Consider the following 16000-nt stretch of genomic DNA (forward strand, 5'->3'; position numbering starts at 1 on the left):
GAAAAGCATGATGTCTGTGAGAAGAGACAGCACATGAAAGCTGCTGAACACCTACACAGATACTGCACCGCCAGCACAGCAGCAGGGAGAGATGGTGAAGCCAAGCTTTAGGGGAATTTCTCTTTTACTGTTTGTCTTCACACCTTCTATCTTAGTCTTACCAGTCTGCACCACTTATCTCTTGTTTTATGTGACTAAGTGCTAAAATTCTGTGGTTTCCCACCGTGTTGATTTCGCCTCCCTTGCATATGCAGCTTCTTGTGCACGCGATCAACTGATTTTCTTATCTGCACATCTTTTGCTCTAAAAAGGTATGACGGCCAGAAACCGTTAATCTACTTTTGTGCAAATACATGTGCAGTATTATTACAACACTAAGTGAACTGGAATTGTGCCGTACTCAGACCAGGATAAAGGAAAAACCCATTATTCCGCTCTGAATAATTGGTCAGTTGCAGTTCCAGTTATGTTTACCCAGGGTTGCAACCACTGAACAGCCACAGCAATCTTTCATCTCCACCCCTAACCCTCTTTCACTCTTTTTTCCTTTTCATTCTCTGAGCCAAGCTGTCCAGCATCCCCTCCTTAACACACCATGTTTGCTTGATTGACTTGTTGAGAGTGCAGTGCAGTTGATAAGCTTTAGTCTCTTAGTCTGTGTCAGTGATTAAAGTTTTGTATTTTCCAATTACATTTTATTTATGTTTCATTCTGAATGTTTTGAATTCAGGTCAGTTTCAGTTAGTTTCCAAAGTGGTTTTGCTTGTTTCAGTTTAGTTTTTACTGCTTAGTTTTAGTTCAGTTTTTGTTAGTTTTTCTATGTAATTTCTAGTGTTTTTAAAGATTATTATATTGGACGTGTGCCCCAGGGATAGGTATTATAATACAAGCCCAAGACTTTACAGAAATAGTTGATTTGGTCATGTAGACCAGCGGTCCCCGGGCCTCGGACCGGTACCGGTCCATGAGTCGTTTGGTACCGGGCCGCGAGGGTAGAGGCTCAGGTGTGAAATGTATGGTTTTCAGGGTTTTTATCGGTTTTCAGCGTTATTTTGTTATTGTTTTTATCGTTAACTCGGTTTTCCTGGGTCTTTTCACGTGTGTTATGAATAAATCTTCTTTTTCGGTACCAGTACTAGTTTTATTTTGTTGTATTTATCCGCGACACCTTAAAGGCCGGTCCGTGAAAATATTGTCGGGCATAAACCGGTCCGTGGCGCAAAAAAGGTTGGGGACCGCTGATGTAGACACTCTGATTCTAAATAAATGTGTCCATAAAATACTCGTCAAACAAGTTGTGCTTTTCAGATGTGACGAAAGACTAAAAGTAAGGAAATGTCCTCAATACCCTTGAGTTGCAAACATTTCCAAATACTCTTACAGAAGTGTAACCCAGGACTTAGAGGGTTAACTTTTTTACTACTAAGGGCAGCTGCTGCCAGTGTGTCTCTCAGCCTTATTGGTCAGGTCTCAAGCTCCCGATGTGCTGACTGGCTGCTGGTGATAAATTCAGTCCCTCCCAGTATTGTATTTGTCTTATGGAACCATTAAAAAGGCTGAGAAGCAGTTCTTGCCTCAGTGAGAACCCACATCACAAATACCCATCCTCTTTCTATCTGTCTCATCAGTATAATGTCTATAAAATCTATTTAAATGCTTCCCCTTTGTCTGCCCCATCTCAGGCCTCTCACACCCTTCCTCCTTTTGAAAGAAGTTCTGTTTTCACAAGTTGTTTTCTCTCCACCCCCCATACCTCCCCCCCTCTCTCTCTCTCTGGCTCTCCTGCTGAAAATGACTCTCAGTCTATTTTTACCCTCTGGTCCTCTCCAATGTTAGTCTGTTCCACCCATTTTTTCCTCTCTTTCTAACCAGTCCTGCTCTCCTGTTTTCAATTCTCTTCTTCTTTTCTTTCACTTTTCCTCCTTGTCCCTGTGAGTGTTGCATCAGAACATTTTTAATTCTGTCTTGGAGGAGGCACATTTGCATGATGAAGAGATGGAAAATATTTGAAGAGCTTTTTATTGGGGAAAATTGCACCACTTGCCTCGTGGCTCTTGGCTGTGTTTCTGAAAGCAAACGTGTAGCATCACCAGAAAATGGTTATATGTATTTCAAATTCCTTTTTCGAATGATTTATATTTCTAACTTGTAATGACCCTGCATGCTTATCTAGGTTTATTGGGTGAGGGTATGCATTGCAATCTTGACCCCAAAGTCCTCATCAGAGTCCACCCCCTGTGCAGATTCCCTAGAGAGACCGAAGCAGCGTGACAGGTAAAGCGCAGATAGCACACTAGCGCCTCCCTGCATGTGTGGTCTTTTTGTGTATTAAAACTGGAGCCGAGCATTAGTAAGGGGGCGGAGCTTCTCTAAATTCTGTTAAGCTATCGGTTGGCCTACATCTGAGTGTCGGCGTTTGATACGCGCTTTCACCCACCACTCAAGGTTTACTACGACTCCTCCACCAATGAAAGAAAGAAGCACAAAAATACTCACTTTTGAGGCCTTACACGGACTCCAGCTCGTGTTCCCATATCGATACAGTGAAAATATTTATTAACTATTATTGAGTATTTTAAAGAAGCTTCGAGATTAGAGGGAGAAGAGGTTATAGTTGTAACGCCGGGTGTAATTTGCATATGACTGGCATTCCAGCGCACCCTTCCGCCAATCAGCGTGCGCGGCGGGTAGATGACGGTTCGACGCCAGGGCGAATAGCCGAATAGTATTCGCCCAGGGGGGGCGGGACAAGGCTGGGCGAGGTTGACAGGACGAGAAGGGGAGGGGTACGAGTACAGGAGGTGTGTGGGGGGGGCAAGCAGCCTAGTTTACAACAAGAGGAAGAGGAGGGAAAGAGAAAGAAAGGGCCAAGGCTTACGCGCGAGAGAGAGCGAATGAGGCAAAAATAAGGGAGTAAACTCGGGCTGGGAGGTGTGGAGATGTGATACAAGGACTTTTCTGGGCCAAAACAACACGAGTAACAGCAAGTAGTCAGCGGACTGGACGGTGTGCGCGCCGATGTCGTCCGCACGAAGTGGCTAGCTAACCTGCTGCAGACAGACCGACCTCTCAAACGGCTATCACCCAGCGTCGCGGGGTTTAAAGCCCCCACCTCCTTCCACCACCCCCCGCCGTGTTCTGGTCCTGTACTGGGGGGGGGGGGGGGGCATCTACAACCGGTCACTCTTTTGCTGCCTCGAAAGCTTGATCGAGGAGGAGTAAGAAAAATACAACAGCAACTGCGATTCATCTCACCCCCCTCCCCTCCTTCCTTTTCTCCTCGCTGACTTGAGCCAGGAGTCCTCACCGTGGTTGCTTTCATCGCTGTGTTGTAGTCTCATCAGTTGCTAGCTAACGTCAGGTTTGTGGCCAGATTCGTCAGGCAGGATAGGAACTGCTAAATCGGAGACAGTACAGGTGGTTTTCTCGGTAATCAAACTGATGGATAGCGGGATTGTGAGCGCAGGGTGATGGATGAATGCACCAGATTTACGGTAACGATGTCTTCTTATGAGTGGGAACAAATACAACTAGTTCGGTGTTTCTTTTATAGGTGTTAACTGAATTGCCTGGTTAAAACAGGTGGATATCGTAATCCCGAGGGGGGTGGGGGGCATATATCAGAGAAACAAGTTTCGGAGTAATGCACTTAACAGACAGTGTTATATTTGATGTCAGTACATTTGAAAATAGGATTTTATAGTTGCGACATGAAAATAATTGCGTTTCTTTTGCCCGTGTCTGTGCGGCGGGTGCACGACCAGGGGCGTTCCCGAGAGGTTGGTCCAATTTGGAGCGGTGCACTTGAGGCTCCGGTTATTGCAAGAGGCAGCTAAATTTGCCGTGATTTCTTTTAACCCCCCCCTCTTTTTCTTTTAAAATGCCCGAATCAGCAAGTGTTGAAAGTCGGTGTTGAGGGAAACGGCGAACACTTGGACATTAAGCAGATTCACAGTAGTTGGAAATAGAAGAATCACTTGAGCTGTGATCAGCCCACTTTGCTTGTTGGAGCGCTGTTTTACCCTGATCGATACGGCGCTCTGTAGCTGTGCGAGTCCGGGACTTCATGTGCTTCTCAGTACCTGCCGAGCCCCACCTGCCCAAAACCGTGTAGTAGCGCAGAGCACGTTTTGACATGGCCCAGGAGGACTGCGTAGTTTCCGGGTGGCTGTATCAATCCAGGCCGTGGATGGGCTCGAGGCCTTGTTAACCCCTTCATGCCCGGGCTGCTGTAGTAATGTAAACAAACAGGGAGAGAGGGCATCGGGGGTAATTAGACCAAAGGGAGGCGGAACCCTGCCTTCGATCATAATCGTCTTTTTTCAGTGGCTCGTCTGTACACCGCTACATTCGCACAAATGTAACATTATTTAGTTTTTTCTTACGAATCGTTTACAGTACACCCTGTCCACTGATGTTTGTTCCGTGTGCGTTATTAGATTGCGGCATACTGCGATACGGATATATGGACTCTTATCTCGTATTTTAGTTAGGTTAAAAATAAATAAATAAGGATACCTCTTGAAGACCTCATCATGTCGGGAAGTGATGCAGTTATTCTTCTGAATGATGGCTGCAACCTGTAGGGATGAAAGGGATCCAGACACACTATGAGCTTCCCAGATTTTTGGAGTAAACATGTTCTCTTACCTGGATATCTACATGTTATAGAAGAAAGATTTTAAAAGGACTCATTATCATTACGTTTTAAAAAAAAGATTTTTTCTTTTGAAAACATCAAGGATTTCTTTCAACAATGTTCTCATCAGAGAATCCTCAGTATCTTCGCCAAGGATTAAGCATGTTTGGTTAGTCCATATCTTATTGTTTACCTGAAGTGTAATGCAGGTACACAGTGTAATGCCTTTCTGAGTGTTTTTGTTAATGTATGAAGCATTTTTATCTAGAGATTCTTTCTTTCTTTCTTTCTTTCTTTCTTTCTTTCTTTCTTTCTTTCTTTCAGTAAAGGAAATAGTGAGTTATACAGCATTTGTTTTATTTATGACATTTGGTAATGGCTTCTGTTCTCCATTCAGCCTGTTATTGGGAACAGAGAGTCCTTTTGTACATCTGCAGTTTTTGGAATGATTTAACCAGTTTAGTGGATGGAGGTCTGATCTGTTACTGTGGCAGTACTGATATTACTGGTAGCTTTCAAAGCACTGGTTCTTTCTTATTCTGCCATGTAACCACCGACCTTTACCTATTATCCCAGATGTTATCCAGCCTGTGGTTAGATGGCTAAAATGCAAGATGCTACTGTGGCCAAAGTACTACTGCAAGAAGTACTCTGTTGTTGTCTGTCTGATTTTTAGTATTTTTTGTTGTTTTTCCATCCAAAATAATATAACATTTGTGCTTGATCACATTGTAAACTAATTGGTCATTGAGTAGGAATGCGACTGTTGTGTAAGTGTTACAGTGACTCCTCTAAATAAGTAAGCTGTTTCTTGATTTGTTAGTACGAATGACAGATTGTTTTGAATCTGAATTCAAGGCAAGGCCTCATATTGTGAATTTATCAGGTAAATTAATCTGAATTCCTTTTATCTTCTGCAGTGTGGACCAATGTAGAGCCCCGGTCAGTGCCAGTCTTCCCTTGGCATTCATTGGTCCCCTTTCTGGCACCTACCCAATCAGATGCTACTTCTCAGCCAGGAGAGGGCCAGCACCCAGTCAACCACCCTCAAGCAGCCAGTCTGAAGACGGGTAATGTTTATATTAAGACTGACCTAGAAGCTGTAAGGAGGGGGGGGGGAAAGGTGTTGTCACCAGTTTCGGGTTATTTTCCTTTGAAACTTCAGCAGCATTTACTGCTTTCTTTTCCCTGAATAATTTGTTGTTTTTCCTCAGAGTGTCAGGGGGTGGCAGCGCTGCCACAGGAGCCTGCAGAGGCACCTCCCACTGTAGAGAGAGGTCCCCCATCAAGGCCTCCCCCTGCTTCAGATGAGCCGCCTCCAGAGAAAGAGAAAGGAGATACAGAGAGGGAGAGGCCTGACAGTGAAACTGAGAGTGATGTGGATGACCCGTAAGAGCAGCTTTCTTTCTTTCTTTCTTTCTTTCTTTCTTTCTTTCTTTCTTTCTTTCTTTCTTTTCACTGTATTGGGATTTTGTGGGTAAATCTGTCAGGCTAAAAGAACACAGAGAAATAGAGGTAGCACAAACCCTCATGTTTTATCTGTTAAAGTGGTTATGTATTTGTCCAAGCCAGCTTTCACAGTAATTTTCTGTGTGGTGCTGTGTACCCACACATACAGTAAGGGAGTGTGATATTTTCTGTATCCTTGCGCTAATTTGGGCAGAAGAGCTCAATGCCAGAACAAAGCAGATGGGAACAAAAGCATTCCATCTCTGGTTTCTATCACTATATGAAAGGCAGTGGCCAGGCTGTCAGACATTGAAATGGATTAGCTATCTGCTGAATCTGCTGCTGTATCTCATGGGAGATGAACTACTTGTGCTCAGTGTCTACATCTCATAGACTCGCAGCCTTAAGGTAAATAATACCTGATGTTAAGTAGAAAATTACCGGGTTTTTAAATATTAGAGATGGAAAGAGAAGAAGTGCTAATGGGCCAGCCTCCATGCGGGTATGGAAAATTAAAGATTATAGACCCAGAGATGTTTTTCTGTCTCCTTTAGCTTCCTTCCAGGAGTCGTACAAGAGCAGCCTCTCTCTACATCACCAGGAAAGAGACGTACTCAGTCGCTCAGTGCACTGCCCAAAGATGGAGACAAGAGCAGCCCTGGAAAGGTGGTGTTTGTCTTTTTTTTTTTTATTCACTGCATCCACAAAAACACAATTCTCAGTGTGTCCTTAATTAAGATATGTCACGTAATATCTGACTGTTTTTCTTGCTCACTCTTTCAGAGGGAGAAGGACCACATCAGGCGACCAATGAATGCATTTATGATTTTCAGCAAGCGCCATCGAGCATTGGTTCACCAGCGTCACCCGAACCAGGACAACAGGACAGTCAGCAAGATTCTTGGGGAATGGTGGTACGCTCTAGGACCTAAAGAGAAACAGAAGTACCATGATTTGGCTTTCCAGGTATCCAGATACATACAGAAAGATGTACATAATTTTAGAAAAATGGTTCAGTCGTATATCAGTTTAGATGCATACCTGTCCCTTCTCTTGGTCTCAGGTCAAAGAGGCCCACTTCAAGGCCCACCCAGACTGGAAGTGGTGCAATAAAGACAGAAAGAAGTCCAGCTCTGAAGGTCGTGGGGTACCAGGGAGCAAAGACATCAGAGAGAGGAGCATGTCTGAATCCACAGGTTGGTCAATATGCAGCATACATTTACAGAGATTCTCATATGCCCGTTATTCTTCAAGTCCTTATCAGTGATATTTTTGCCTTGGGATAGAGCCCCATTCTGTCGAGCTGAAGGGTGTCAGTCCAGGACTGGTGGGCGTGTCCGAGAGGACTACAGGAGAGGGCCATGCGAGCCAGCTTACTCGCCCCAGAGCCTTCTCCCAAAGTGCTGTGCACAGCCTGGAGCGGAGTGACAGGGGTAATACGCAAGCCCTTGCAGAACTGGCACAGGTGAGAGAGGAGAACAGCTCATCAACTGAGAACGTTGAATATTGAATGTTGAAGCTTAGTATTTTCTTTTTAAAGAATAAATGAAAGACAGCCATTACTGCTACCAGTGCAGTCAGAAATTTAAAGATGTGTTTTGTGAATTCATTTTGTATTCCCAGCAATAGAAGATGTTTTCTACTTTTGCTTTCCACAAACATGAAAAAACTGTTTTGGCAGTAGGATGGTGCATTTTCAGTCCCAGACTGGCATCTTGAACACATTTAACACATTGCTACATCAAACCCAAATAAGGTTACAACAAGAAGGTCATCCTAATATGTCTTTTGTCTCAGATGTGTGGGGATGGTGGCAATCAGTTCTCGAGCCATGCCCCTCCTTTGGCACAGTCTCAGCGTGGGGTCAGCGAGGACATGACCAGTGATGAGGAGCGCATGGTCATCTGTGAGGAGGAGGGAGATGATGATGTCATTGGTGAGAAATGAATACTACTGTGCTCATGCAGCCATATTAGATTAGAGCAATTAATGTGTTAGTAAACTGCTTCCAGCAGCACTGAACCACACTGCGTATTGTCATCTTCTGTATGTTTAAAAAAAACAAAACACCCACTCAGTACTAAGAGGTAATGTCAGCAATTAGTTCCTTGTGAAACAGTCACATGTTGTTTAGTCTCTCCTGTTATTGGCCACTTTGACATTTCAGATTTTAAGAAGTGAGAGCAGTTTCAGACATGCCCCAATTATCTGGTTATTTAAACGGTAATTATGAGCAGCTGAGTGTGAAAAACTGTTCACGTCAGCTTCTCGCTTGTAATTACAAGTCTGAAGTTTCAGGTATCACTGACATTAACAATATCCTTGCTAAATGGCTGCAAATGCACATCATCTGGGATTTGCATTAGAAATAAAATAAAAAATAATACAGCGAGTTCAACCTCTTTTGAAAGGGCTTAACTCTGTAACAGCAAAAATGGCTAATTAAAGTTGTCTAACTGGTCTGACTACAAGATTGCAATGCAAGCTGACAACCTTGGATAAAAGGTGTTCTCTGCTTTCTCCCAGCATTACATGAATGCATCACAAGTTTTCCCTGACCTTTTGAGTGGATGTTAAATTTTAAGGAATATCAAGTGTAGCTGGAGTGTGTGCTTCTTTCCGCAGAGGACCCTTATCCCAGCAGCTCCATAGACCTCAAGTGTAAGGAGCGTGTGACTGACAGCGATAGTGAGAACGGTTCGGGTGATGAAAGCGATCGAAAGGTAATGGTATTGATAGCTATCAGTTTAACACACACAGATTTCTTGAAACATTTTAAAGGTGATTATCCTGTGTAACATCTGTATATTTGTCCTTTTCAGAGAGTTTTTGCTCCAGTCATTTGCTCTTCTGCTTCCTCCTCTTCCTCACACCATACTCCTCATGGTAGGAGTGTCTCACTGTCCTCCTACCCCACCACCAAGCGCTATGATGAGGGGAGATCAGGAGGGGGAGCATTTATGGACCACAGGAGGAAGGAAAGAGCAGAGGGAGAGAATAAGGATGCATTTGGAGGGGAGGAAGGTGGAAGTGGGCAAGCCACTTCTCTCTCCCTTTCTTCTGGTCAGTCAGTCATGTCCACTTCTCCAGCCGGAGGGCCTCTTCCCTCATCAGTAAGTTCGCTGGGGGCGAACCCACTCCTTAGGGTGGCCTCTACAGTGGTGACCAATGTAATGCGTCCTGTTATCAGCACACCGCTCCCTATCGCCAGCAAACCTAGAGATGGAGCCACTTCATCCAACCCTCACCCTTCCGAAAGGAAGTCTCTGACTCCCCAGCAGCAGCCGCAACTCTTGATTGGTTCAGCTTCAGGAGGCGGGGCCACAGCCACAGGGGGTGGGTACTATTCTTCGTCATCACCCAGTCCAGCTATGGGTCCAGGTGGTGTAGTGACTAATTTGGTGTTAGGAGGGGCTTTGCCTCCCCAACCCTCTATACAGCTTGTAACCCCCTCCCCACAACCCCAGCCATCTCAGCCGCAGGCTCTTCCACCCACTGCTGTTTCAGCTCAGCATAGCCAAACCAACGGGCCCCTGCCTCTGCCCCTGCTTCAGCCCCAGTTCCTTCCTGCTTCCTCCCTGGCACCCCCTGGGAGTAAGACCATCACTCAAGTCCAGTACATTCTGCCTACCCTACCTGCCAACACCAACCCAAAGAGTCCACCTCAGCAGCTCAGCCAGCCAACCAGTGTCTTCAACCTGCACACAGCTCCACCGACACATGTGTCCTTGGCCAATGGAAAGCAGCAGGGTACAAGTCCACTGACGGGATACACGTCCAGCCCAGCAGTAGGAGTCGGCCCAGGAACTAGAGGTGAAAGCTCTAACAGGAGACACAGCACTGGAGCTAATAGTCTGTGTTGACTTCTAATGAAATGCTCATTCCCCCTGTTTATCCGCGTTTTCATCAGTGCAAGCACAGTCTCCGGCGCTCCAGGGTAAAATGCTTGTTCCCATGGCAACAGTGCGGACTGCGCCAGCACCTGCCCAGCAGTTTCCGATTGTGGCTCCACCTCTTCCTGTCCAGAATGGAGCTCAGTCCGGAAGCAAGGTCAGCGGTGCTTCACTGATGACGTGTTTTTAAACTGTAGTCATTTTCTTATTAAAGCTTTATCTGAGCAAAGCTGCAAATAAACATTTGTGTTGGTTCTTCTATCTTTATTTTTTTCCCCCCCAGATCATCCATATAGCTCCTATGCCCGTTGTTCAATCTCAGCTGCCTCAGGGTGGAGCAGTACATCCTGCCAGCCCCTTCCCTGTAACAGTGGGCACAGCTGCTGTGGTAGCACCAGGATCAGCCCCCTCCCAGGCTGTTCTAGTGCCACCAGCACCTACAAGGTAGGAGATATCAAACTGCAGTGAGACAGTGAATATGAATATGGGACCAATAGTTCACCAATAGCACTTGGTGACAGTGGGGAGGAAGGACTCCTCTTTAAAAGAAAGAGACCTATATCAGAAACAGCTCTAAGGAGGGGCGGCACTCTGCTGTAACCAGCTGGGGGTTGGGAAAGTAGATGAAACCAGAAAGAGGAGTGCAGAGATCCCATAAAGAACAAGGAACGAAATAAACACCACCATCACCATGTTGGCACTCTTTAAAAATCATTAAAAAATATTTTTAATTGTGTGCTTGTTTGTAACCTTGTGGTGTCCTATCTTTCTTCTTAATTAGAATCAGTAACAAAATTTCTTTAGGTGCAAAATATAGTAATGTGATTAAAAAGAAAAAAGTTAATGTGTTGAAAACAGAAAATGTTAGTATTTAAAGAACTTATATCATGTCTGCTGCCTTATTATGACAGCTGAGTAATAATAACACATGCACAGCTAATTCCTCCAACTGTTTCTTATGAGAAAGAAAGCATGATCTGTTGAATAGCCCTTTGAGCCAAAATTAAAAGAGGCATAAGAAAAGTGTTTTGTTCACTGAGAACATTGTTGATCTGGCAGTGCAGGGCAACAATAGAAGAAAAAAAAAAAACTCATCTGAAAAGCACCGTCGATTTACCCACATTTGCCCCCCTCTTTGGATTTTCTTTCATTCCACTCACTTTAAAAATGAAAATCCAGTAAATGCTTTACCTATAAATTACACAGCATGTGAGCAAGATGAGGAATTACCCGGCAGCCAAATGTTGACCTATCTGTTTCCCATTTTTCATAGCTAACTGGAACAGCTTTAGTGCTGTCAGCCTGTGTTAAACACATTTTAAATTCTAGTTAATAAATGAAGTGAAACTTCCAGTGTGGTTATTGGGGCTGTTTGTCACTACTCACAGTATTTCTAAACTTTCCACTGCTGTTCATAACAGACGTGTTTGAACTGACATAAAGCATTTATATAATGGAGACTGATGTTTGACAGCTTAAAAGCTATTTTCTAACAGATAGATAAACCCAGCAATGCAACACATCACATGTCTGAGAGCAGCTGTAAACAAATGTGCCAGTAAGGCTTGACTCAGCTCTGATTAACAAGCACTCATTTATAAACATATGCAGCCCTTGTGCACCCTAGTCCCCAGTATCCCTGAGCTGCAGTTGATCTCTGTAATTGTTCACTTATTGGAAGTGTCTTTGCATTAGGGCTGCAACAATTCATCAAGTAACTCGATTACAAAAAAATCTTTGAGGCAAATTCTTGGCTTCGATGCTTCGTTTGCACTCGGTTGTCACCGTGTAAGCGTGAGCGTTTCACCCACATTTGTGACTAAAAATAGACCCGCAGTAGGAATGTATTTAGGAGCACGTGTGAACAAAAAGTATTATAATATTAAGGTCATGCAGCCCCCAGTTTTTCCACAAAAAGACTGATAGTACAACAGCAGCAGTGAAGATGATGCTGTCGTAGTTTAATGTGGAGCTGTCGTCAAGACGCTCAGGTGGCGTAAAAGAAAACAGCATTTGTTACTTTAATCACTGTAAAAACCTTTACTTGGAAAAAGCTGCATGCAAAGCTTTAAACCCACCTGTTCAACAAGCTGCAACGTTTTAGCTGCTCACATCCACCGCCATTTATCTTAGACTACAAGCTATCTGCGTTAGTGCTATAGAAGTTCACATAAAATATGCAGATGAGCTGTTAACCTAATTTAATACATTTAATTTAAATTAGGCAGATTGATAAAGGCTGCAGCTGGCCACTTTCTATCACAGTGATACCTGCAGCAAGCAGGGGCGAATCTAAAGGGGGGTATAGGGTGTACTAAACCCCGTACCTTCCTTTACAGCTTATTTCAAGGCTCTAGTAATGTAAAATATATATAAAAATAAAAACAAAAGTTAAAACAAAATTCAAAAGTTGCTTTTGTTTTTTTGTTTGCATGGGCAAGTGAAACTCTCAGCCACTGACCTGGGGCTGTTAGGTTGAACACTGAATTATTATTATCACTAATTATCATTAATCATTGATTATTATTGGAACAACCTCCCTCAAAATAGTAGGCAGGCATGCTCTGTGGAGGTTTTTAAAACTAAGTTGAAGACACATTTGTTCACCCTATCTTACATGTCTTAATTTCTTTGTCTTTTACTTTTTAAATTCTTACTGTTTTTAACTTGTATTGTGTTTTTACTTGTACTGCTATTTATCCCTTTTTATTTATTCATCTTTTTAGTTTCAAATAGCTGTACAGCACTTTGTTTTAAAGCGCTTTATAAATAAAGTTATTATTATTATTATTAACATCTACACCATCAGAACATCCGTTTTCTGAATTGGGACATGCTGCAGCTCAGCACATGGCAAACAGTTCAGTTCAGAGAACGTTTTTCTTCATTGCAATCACCACATACAAGACTTAAAAACACATACACGTGAACACACAGCAAATGTACCTCATCCAGGAGGTACAATCCTGTCAGAACTCAGTCTGAAGTCTGTTGTTTTTATGTACCTTTTTTTTTTTTTTAATTTTTATTGCCAACTGTCCAGGGTGTACCCTGTATCCCCCCCTATGATAGCTGCGATAGCTCCAGATTTCTGTATTTGTTATCTGTCTATTGTTGCATTTTTAATTTTTATTTTAATTTAGCAGTTTAGTTCTGTGGATGGGTGTTTAATTCAGTTAAACTATTAAAATTTGTAATTTCTAAAGTGTAAACCAATAAGCAATCTCATTAATAAGGCAAAAGTATTTCTTATCCGATAACTTACTTAATTGATAAGATACTCGATTAACAAAGAAATCAATAGCTGCAGCCGTATTTTGCAGGCTTTCTGCATATGACAGATGTGCTGTATATATATACACATAAATACTTAGAGGGAACACGTTGATCCTCCCTTTACAGGTTTGCTGCTGTGCTTTCTTTGATGCAACATTAAAATGGAGAAGGCAAGCCACGCGTGCAGCTTCATTCACAATCTGTAGTAAACATCAGTTAACCAGCGATAATTCCCTGAAATCATTTTGAGCTTAAAGACATGCTCTGTCTCCGTGTGCACTCAATTTGGTTACTTCCAAAATAGAAGTTAATCAGAAGGAGTGTTTTTACATGACGATTTTGCCCACTGGCTAGATAATAAAAGGTTTATTCAACAGTTTTAGACCAAATGAAATACTTTCTAAATGGGCCAGTTTATGCCTTCCAAGGTTTTAAAAAAAGGCACTTTAATTCCAAACAGGCTTTTACTGCAGTTAATGGGGAAATAAAACTCTCTGAGTAATCACCGACAATATTATAAGTTAACAGCTGAGTTATTAAAAAACAATATGCTATCTTTTCCTTGCAGCATATAAGCTGAAGCTGTGTAGCTTCTCCATATTTCCTGTAACACAGTGAGCAGACAACACGAGAAACCGAAATTCCAGTAGGGGTGCAGCTGTAACACTACAGCTCTATTCTGGATATGTTAGTCATGCTGCTGGTGGCCCAAGTTGCCTCTGCCTGCCACCCCCACACTACCTCTCATCTCCTCTCACACACACACACACACACACACACACACACACACACACACACACACACACACACACACACACACACACACACACACACACACACACGCAGCACTAGTTATCTAGTGCTACTTGCTGTGATGTACACTCACCAACTGACCCTCACTGCAGCACTTCTCTTTTTGTCTTCCTCTTTCCTTCCAATCGTGTCTCTGTTCCCTGCACTCTCAGTCTGCCTCATTATTCTACTGTAACATGGGCTGTCGCTGCCTCTGCACCCTTCCTGACATTTCTTATTACAATAAATGTCATCCTCCTTCCGCCTGCTTCTTCTTCTTGCCTTCTTCTTCTGTTGTTGTTTTTTTCATTTTATAATAATCACCTCACCTGTATCTGTACCTCCTGTCCAGGATCACCTACGTCCAGTCCACTCCAGGGGTACCATCCACCCTGCCTCTAGTCTCCAATGCAACAGCCTCCTCCCCTTCGCAGCAAGCTCTGCCAGTTCCTGGGTCTGCATACGTACCCGCGCCCCTTGCAACTCTTGGGTTCACAGCCATTGCCCCGCCTGGACAGACGCTTGTACAGCCGCTGATTGCAGGTCAGAGCCGTGGAAAAAATAATCCAAAGATCCTGGGTTGTTTTTTTTGTTTTGTTTTTAATACAGCAATTCTGTATTTTGAATACATCATACTGTGTGGGTCACATATGGCCCTCTGAATAATGTTGATGTAACAATGCCAGCATCAAAGTGCATTGATGACTGATGACCTTTTCTGCTAGCTGAAACATACACTAACCCTGCATTCATGTGCTCTTTGGATGGTCCTGAGTTCAAAATATCTGCTTTAAGTAAAACATTGATAGCTTCTTCGTGTTTAGAATTATTTTATTATAGGCTTTTAGGCTAATAAATAACGAATCTAGGTCACTCTACGAGGAGGGCAACAAATCGTTAAAAACTGTCACATGACAAAGTAAATTCAAGCCTAAAAATTAATTTACTATGCATGAGTTTTTATCATTGTTAAACAAATTCTTCTAATGTTCACTTTACATGGTGGATATGATGTTTTTGAGGATGAGATCAACAACTCAACTTTCCCTGACTTCCCAAGTTGCTTTTTCATCTTGGTTTAGCATTCATTTGAATTTTTAGCAGTAACACTACACTAAAATTACAAAACACAGGTTGTTACTGGTCGATGGCACACTTCGTTACACAACAGTGTCAAAGACGTTGAGATAAGCTGGAGGACAAACCTTTTTGTAAACATGATTTACTACAAAACCATTTGTAAAGCTAGTTTTTGGTGAAGAGGAGCGCTGACAGAACGTCCTGCGTTCAGGGTTAGAGGACCTGCAGGGGAGAGCTGCACAGCCGGGAAGCAGCATGATCAAAGCACCTGGAAATGCAAAGAGCAACACAGCAGAGATGTAGAGGAAAAGAGGGTCTCGGCTAAGATCTTACATCAGCTGGCCGAAGCTGTTACGGTGTTGGGGTATATGGTGTCAGCTGTGGGGGGAAAATGGATGATTTTGTGCCCTCATGAAAGCTCATGTTAATAGTCTGAATTGGGGGATGTTTCTTTCCGTTTAAATGTGGTGCTCCTGCCTCCACATGTAGGCAAGGTAGCCCCTCACTCTGACCCAGAAAACAGGTTTTCCAATGCTCTTAGCTAATATATGAAATCTACTAGACTATTATGTCTCTGAGTATTTCCATGAGCTTATACAGTTACAGGCCACAGTGAGCAAAGTTCACAAACTTGTTTAACTCTTGGCCCAAGTTGTAAATTCAGTCTATTTATAGAGCACAGGGTTCAACAGCTTTTACTATCAAGAGCCAGTTTGGACCCGAAGACAAAAATGAAAGTAAATATAACTTAATGTGGTGTAAAAATAAGAGATATAACAAAGGTGACACAGCATTTTAAGTATACATTAACATTACTAAATGTCCACGGGTCATTTTTGTCCTCTAAAGAAATCTTTTGCTATCAAAAATG

The 16000-nt window shown here is 43.0% G+C and overlaps 1 protein-coding gene across 1 annotated transcript; it reads left to right on the forward strand.

The window, feature by feature from the left end:
• Window positions 1-2813: 2813 nt before the first annotated feature.
• On the forward strand, window positions 2814-15990 carry LOC308393179 (uncharacterized protein). Its single transcript, XM_080908044.1, has 13 exons — window positions 2814-4808; window positions 5560-5709; window positions 5854-6028; window positions 6643-6754; window positions 6872-7054; window positions 7152-7284; window positions 7375-7553; window positions 7886-8024; window positions 8714-8811; window positions 8911-9901; window positions 9999-10138; window positions 10265-10425; window positions 14402-15990. The coding sequence occupies exons 1-13, from the start codon at window positions 4757-4759 to the stop codon at window positions 14709-14711; spliced, it is 2823 nt and encodes a 940-aa protein (XP_080764170.1). The 5' UTR covers window positions 2814-4756; the 3' UTR covers window positions 14712-15990.
• The last annotated feature ends 10 nt before the right edge of the window (window positions 15991-16000 follow it).

Source organism: Rhamphochromis sp. 'chilingali' (assembly GCF_963969265.1).
Source record: "Rhamphochromis sp. 'chilingali' genome assembly, contig: SCAFFOLD_153, whole genome shotgun sequence".
In the NCBI taxonomy this organism is placed as follows: domain Eukaryota; kingdom Metazoa; phylum Chordata; class Actinopteri; order Cichliformes; family Cichlidae; genus Rhamphochromis; species Rhamphochromis sp. 'chilingali'.

Bases quoted from the DNA above. Each gene is read 5' to 3' on its own strand.
- LOC308393179 (XM_080908044.1), top strand. From the start codon at position 4,757: ATGTTCTCATCAGAGAATCCTCAGTATCTTCGCCAAGGATTAAGCATG. The intron at 8,025-8,713 runs GTGAGAAATGAA...TTCTTTCCGCAG, and splicing joins GGGAGATGATGATGTCATTG to AGGACCCTTATCCCAGCAGC. The intron at 10,139-10,264 runs GTCAGCGGTGCT...TTTCCCCCCCAG, and splicing joins GAGCTCAGTCCGGAAGCAAG to ATCATCCATATAGCTCCTAT.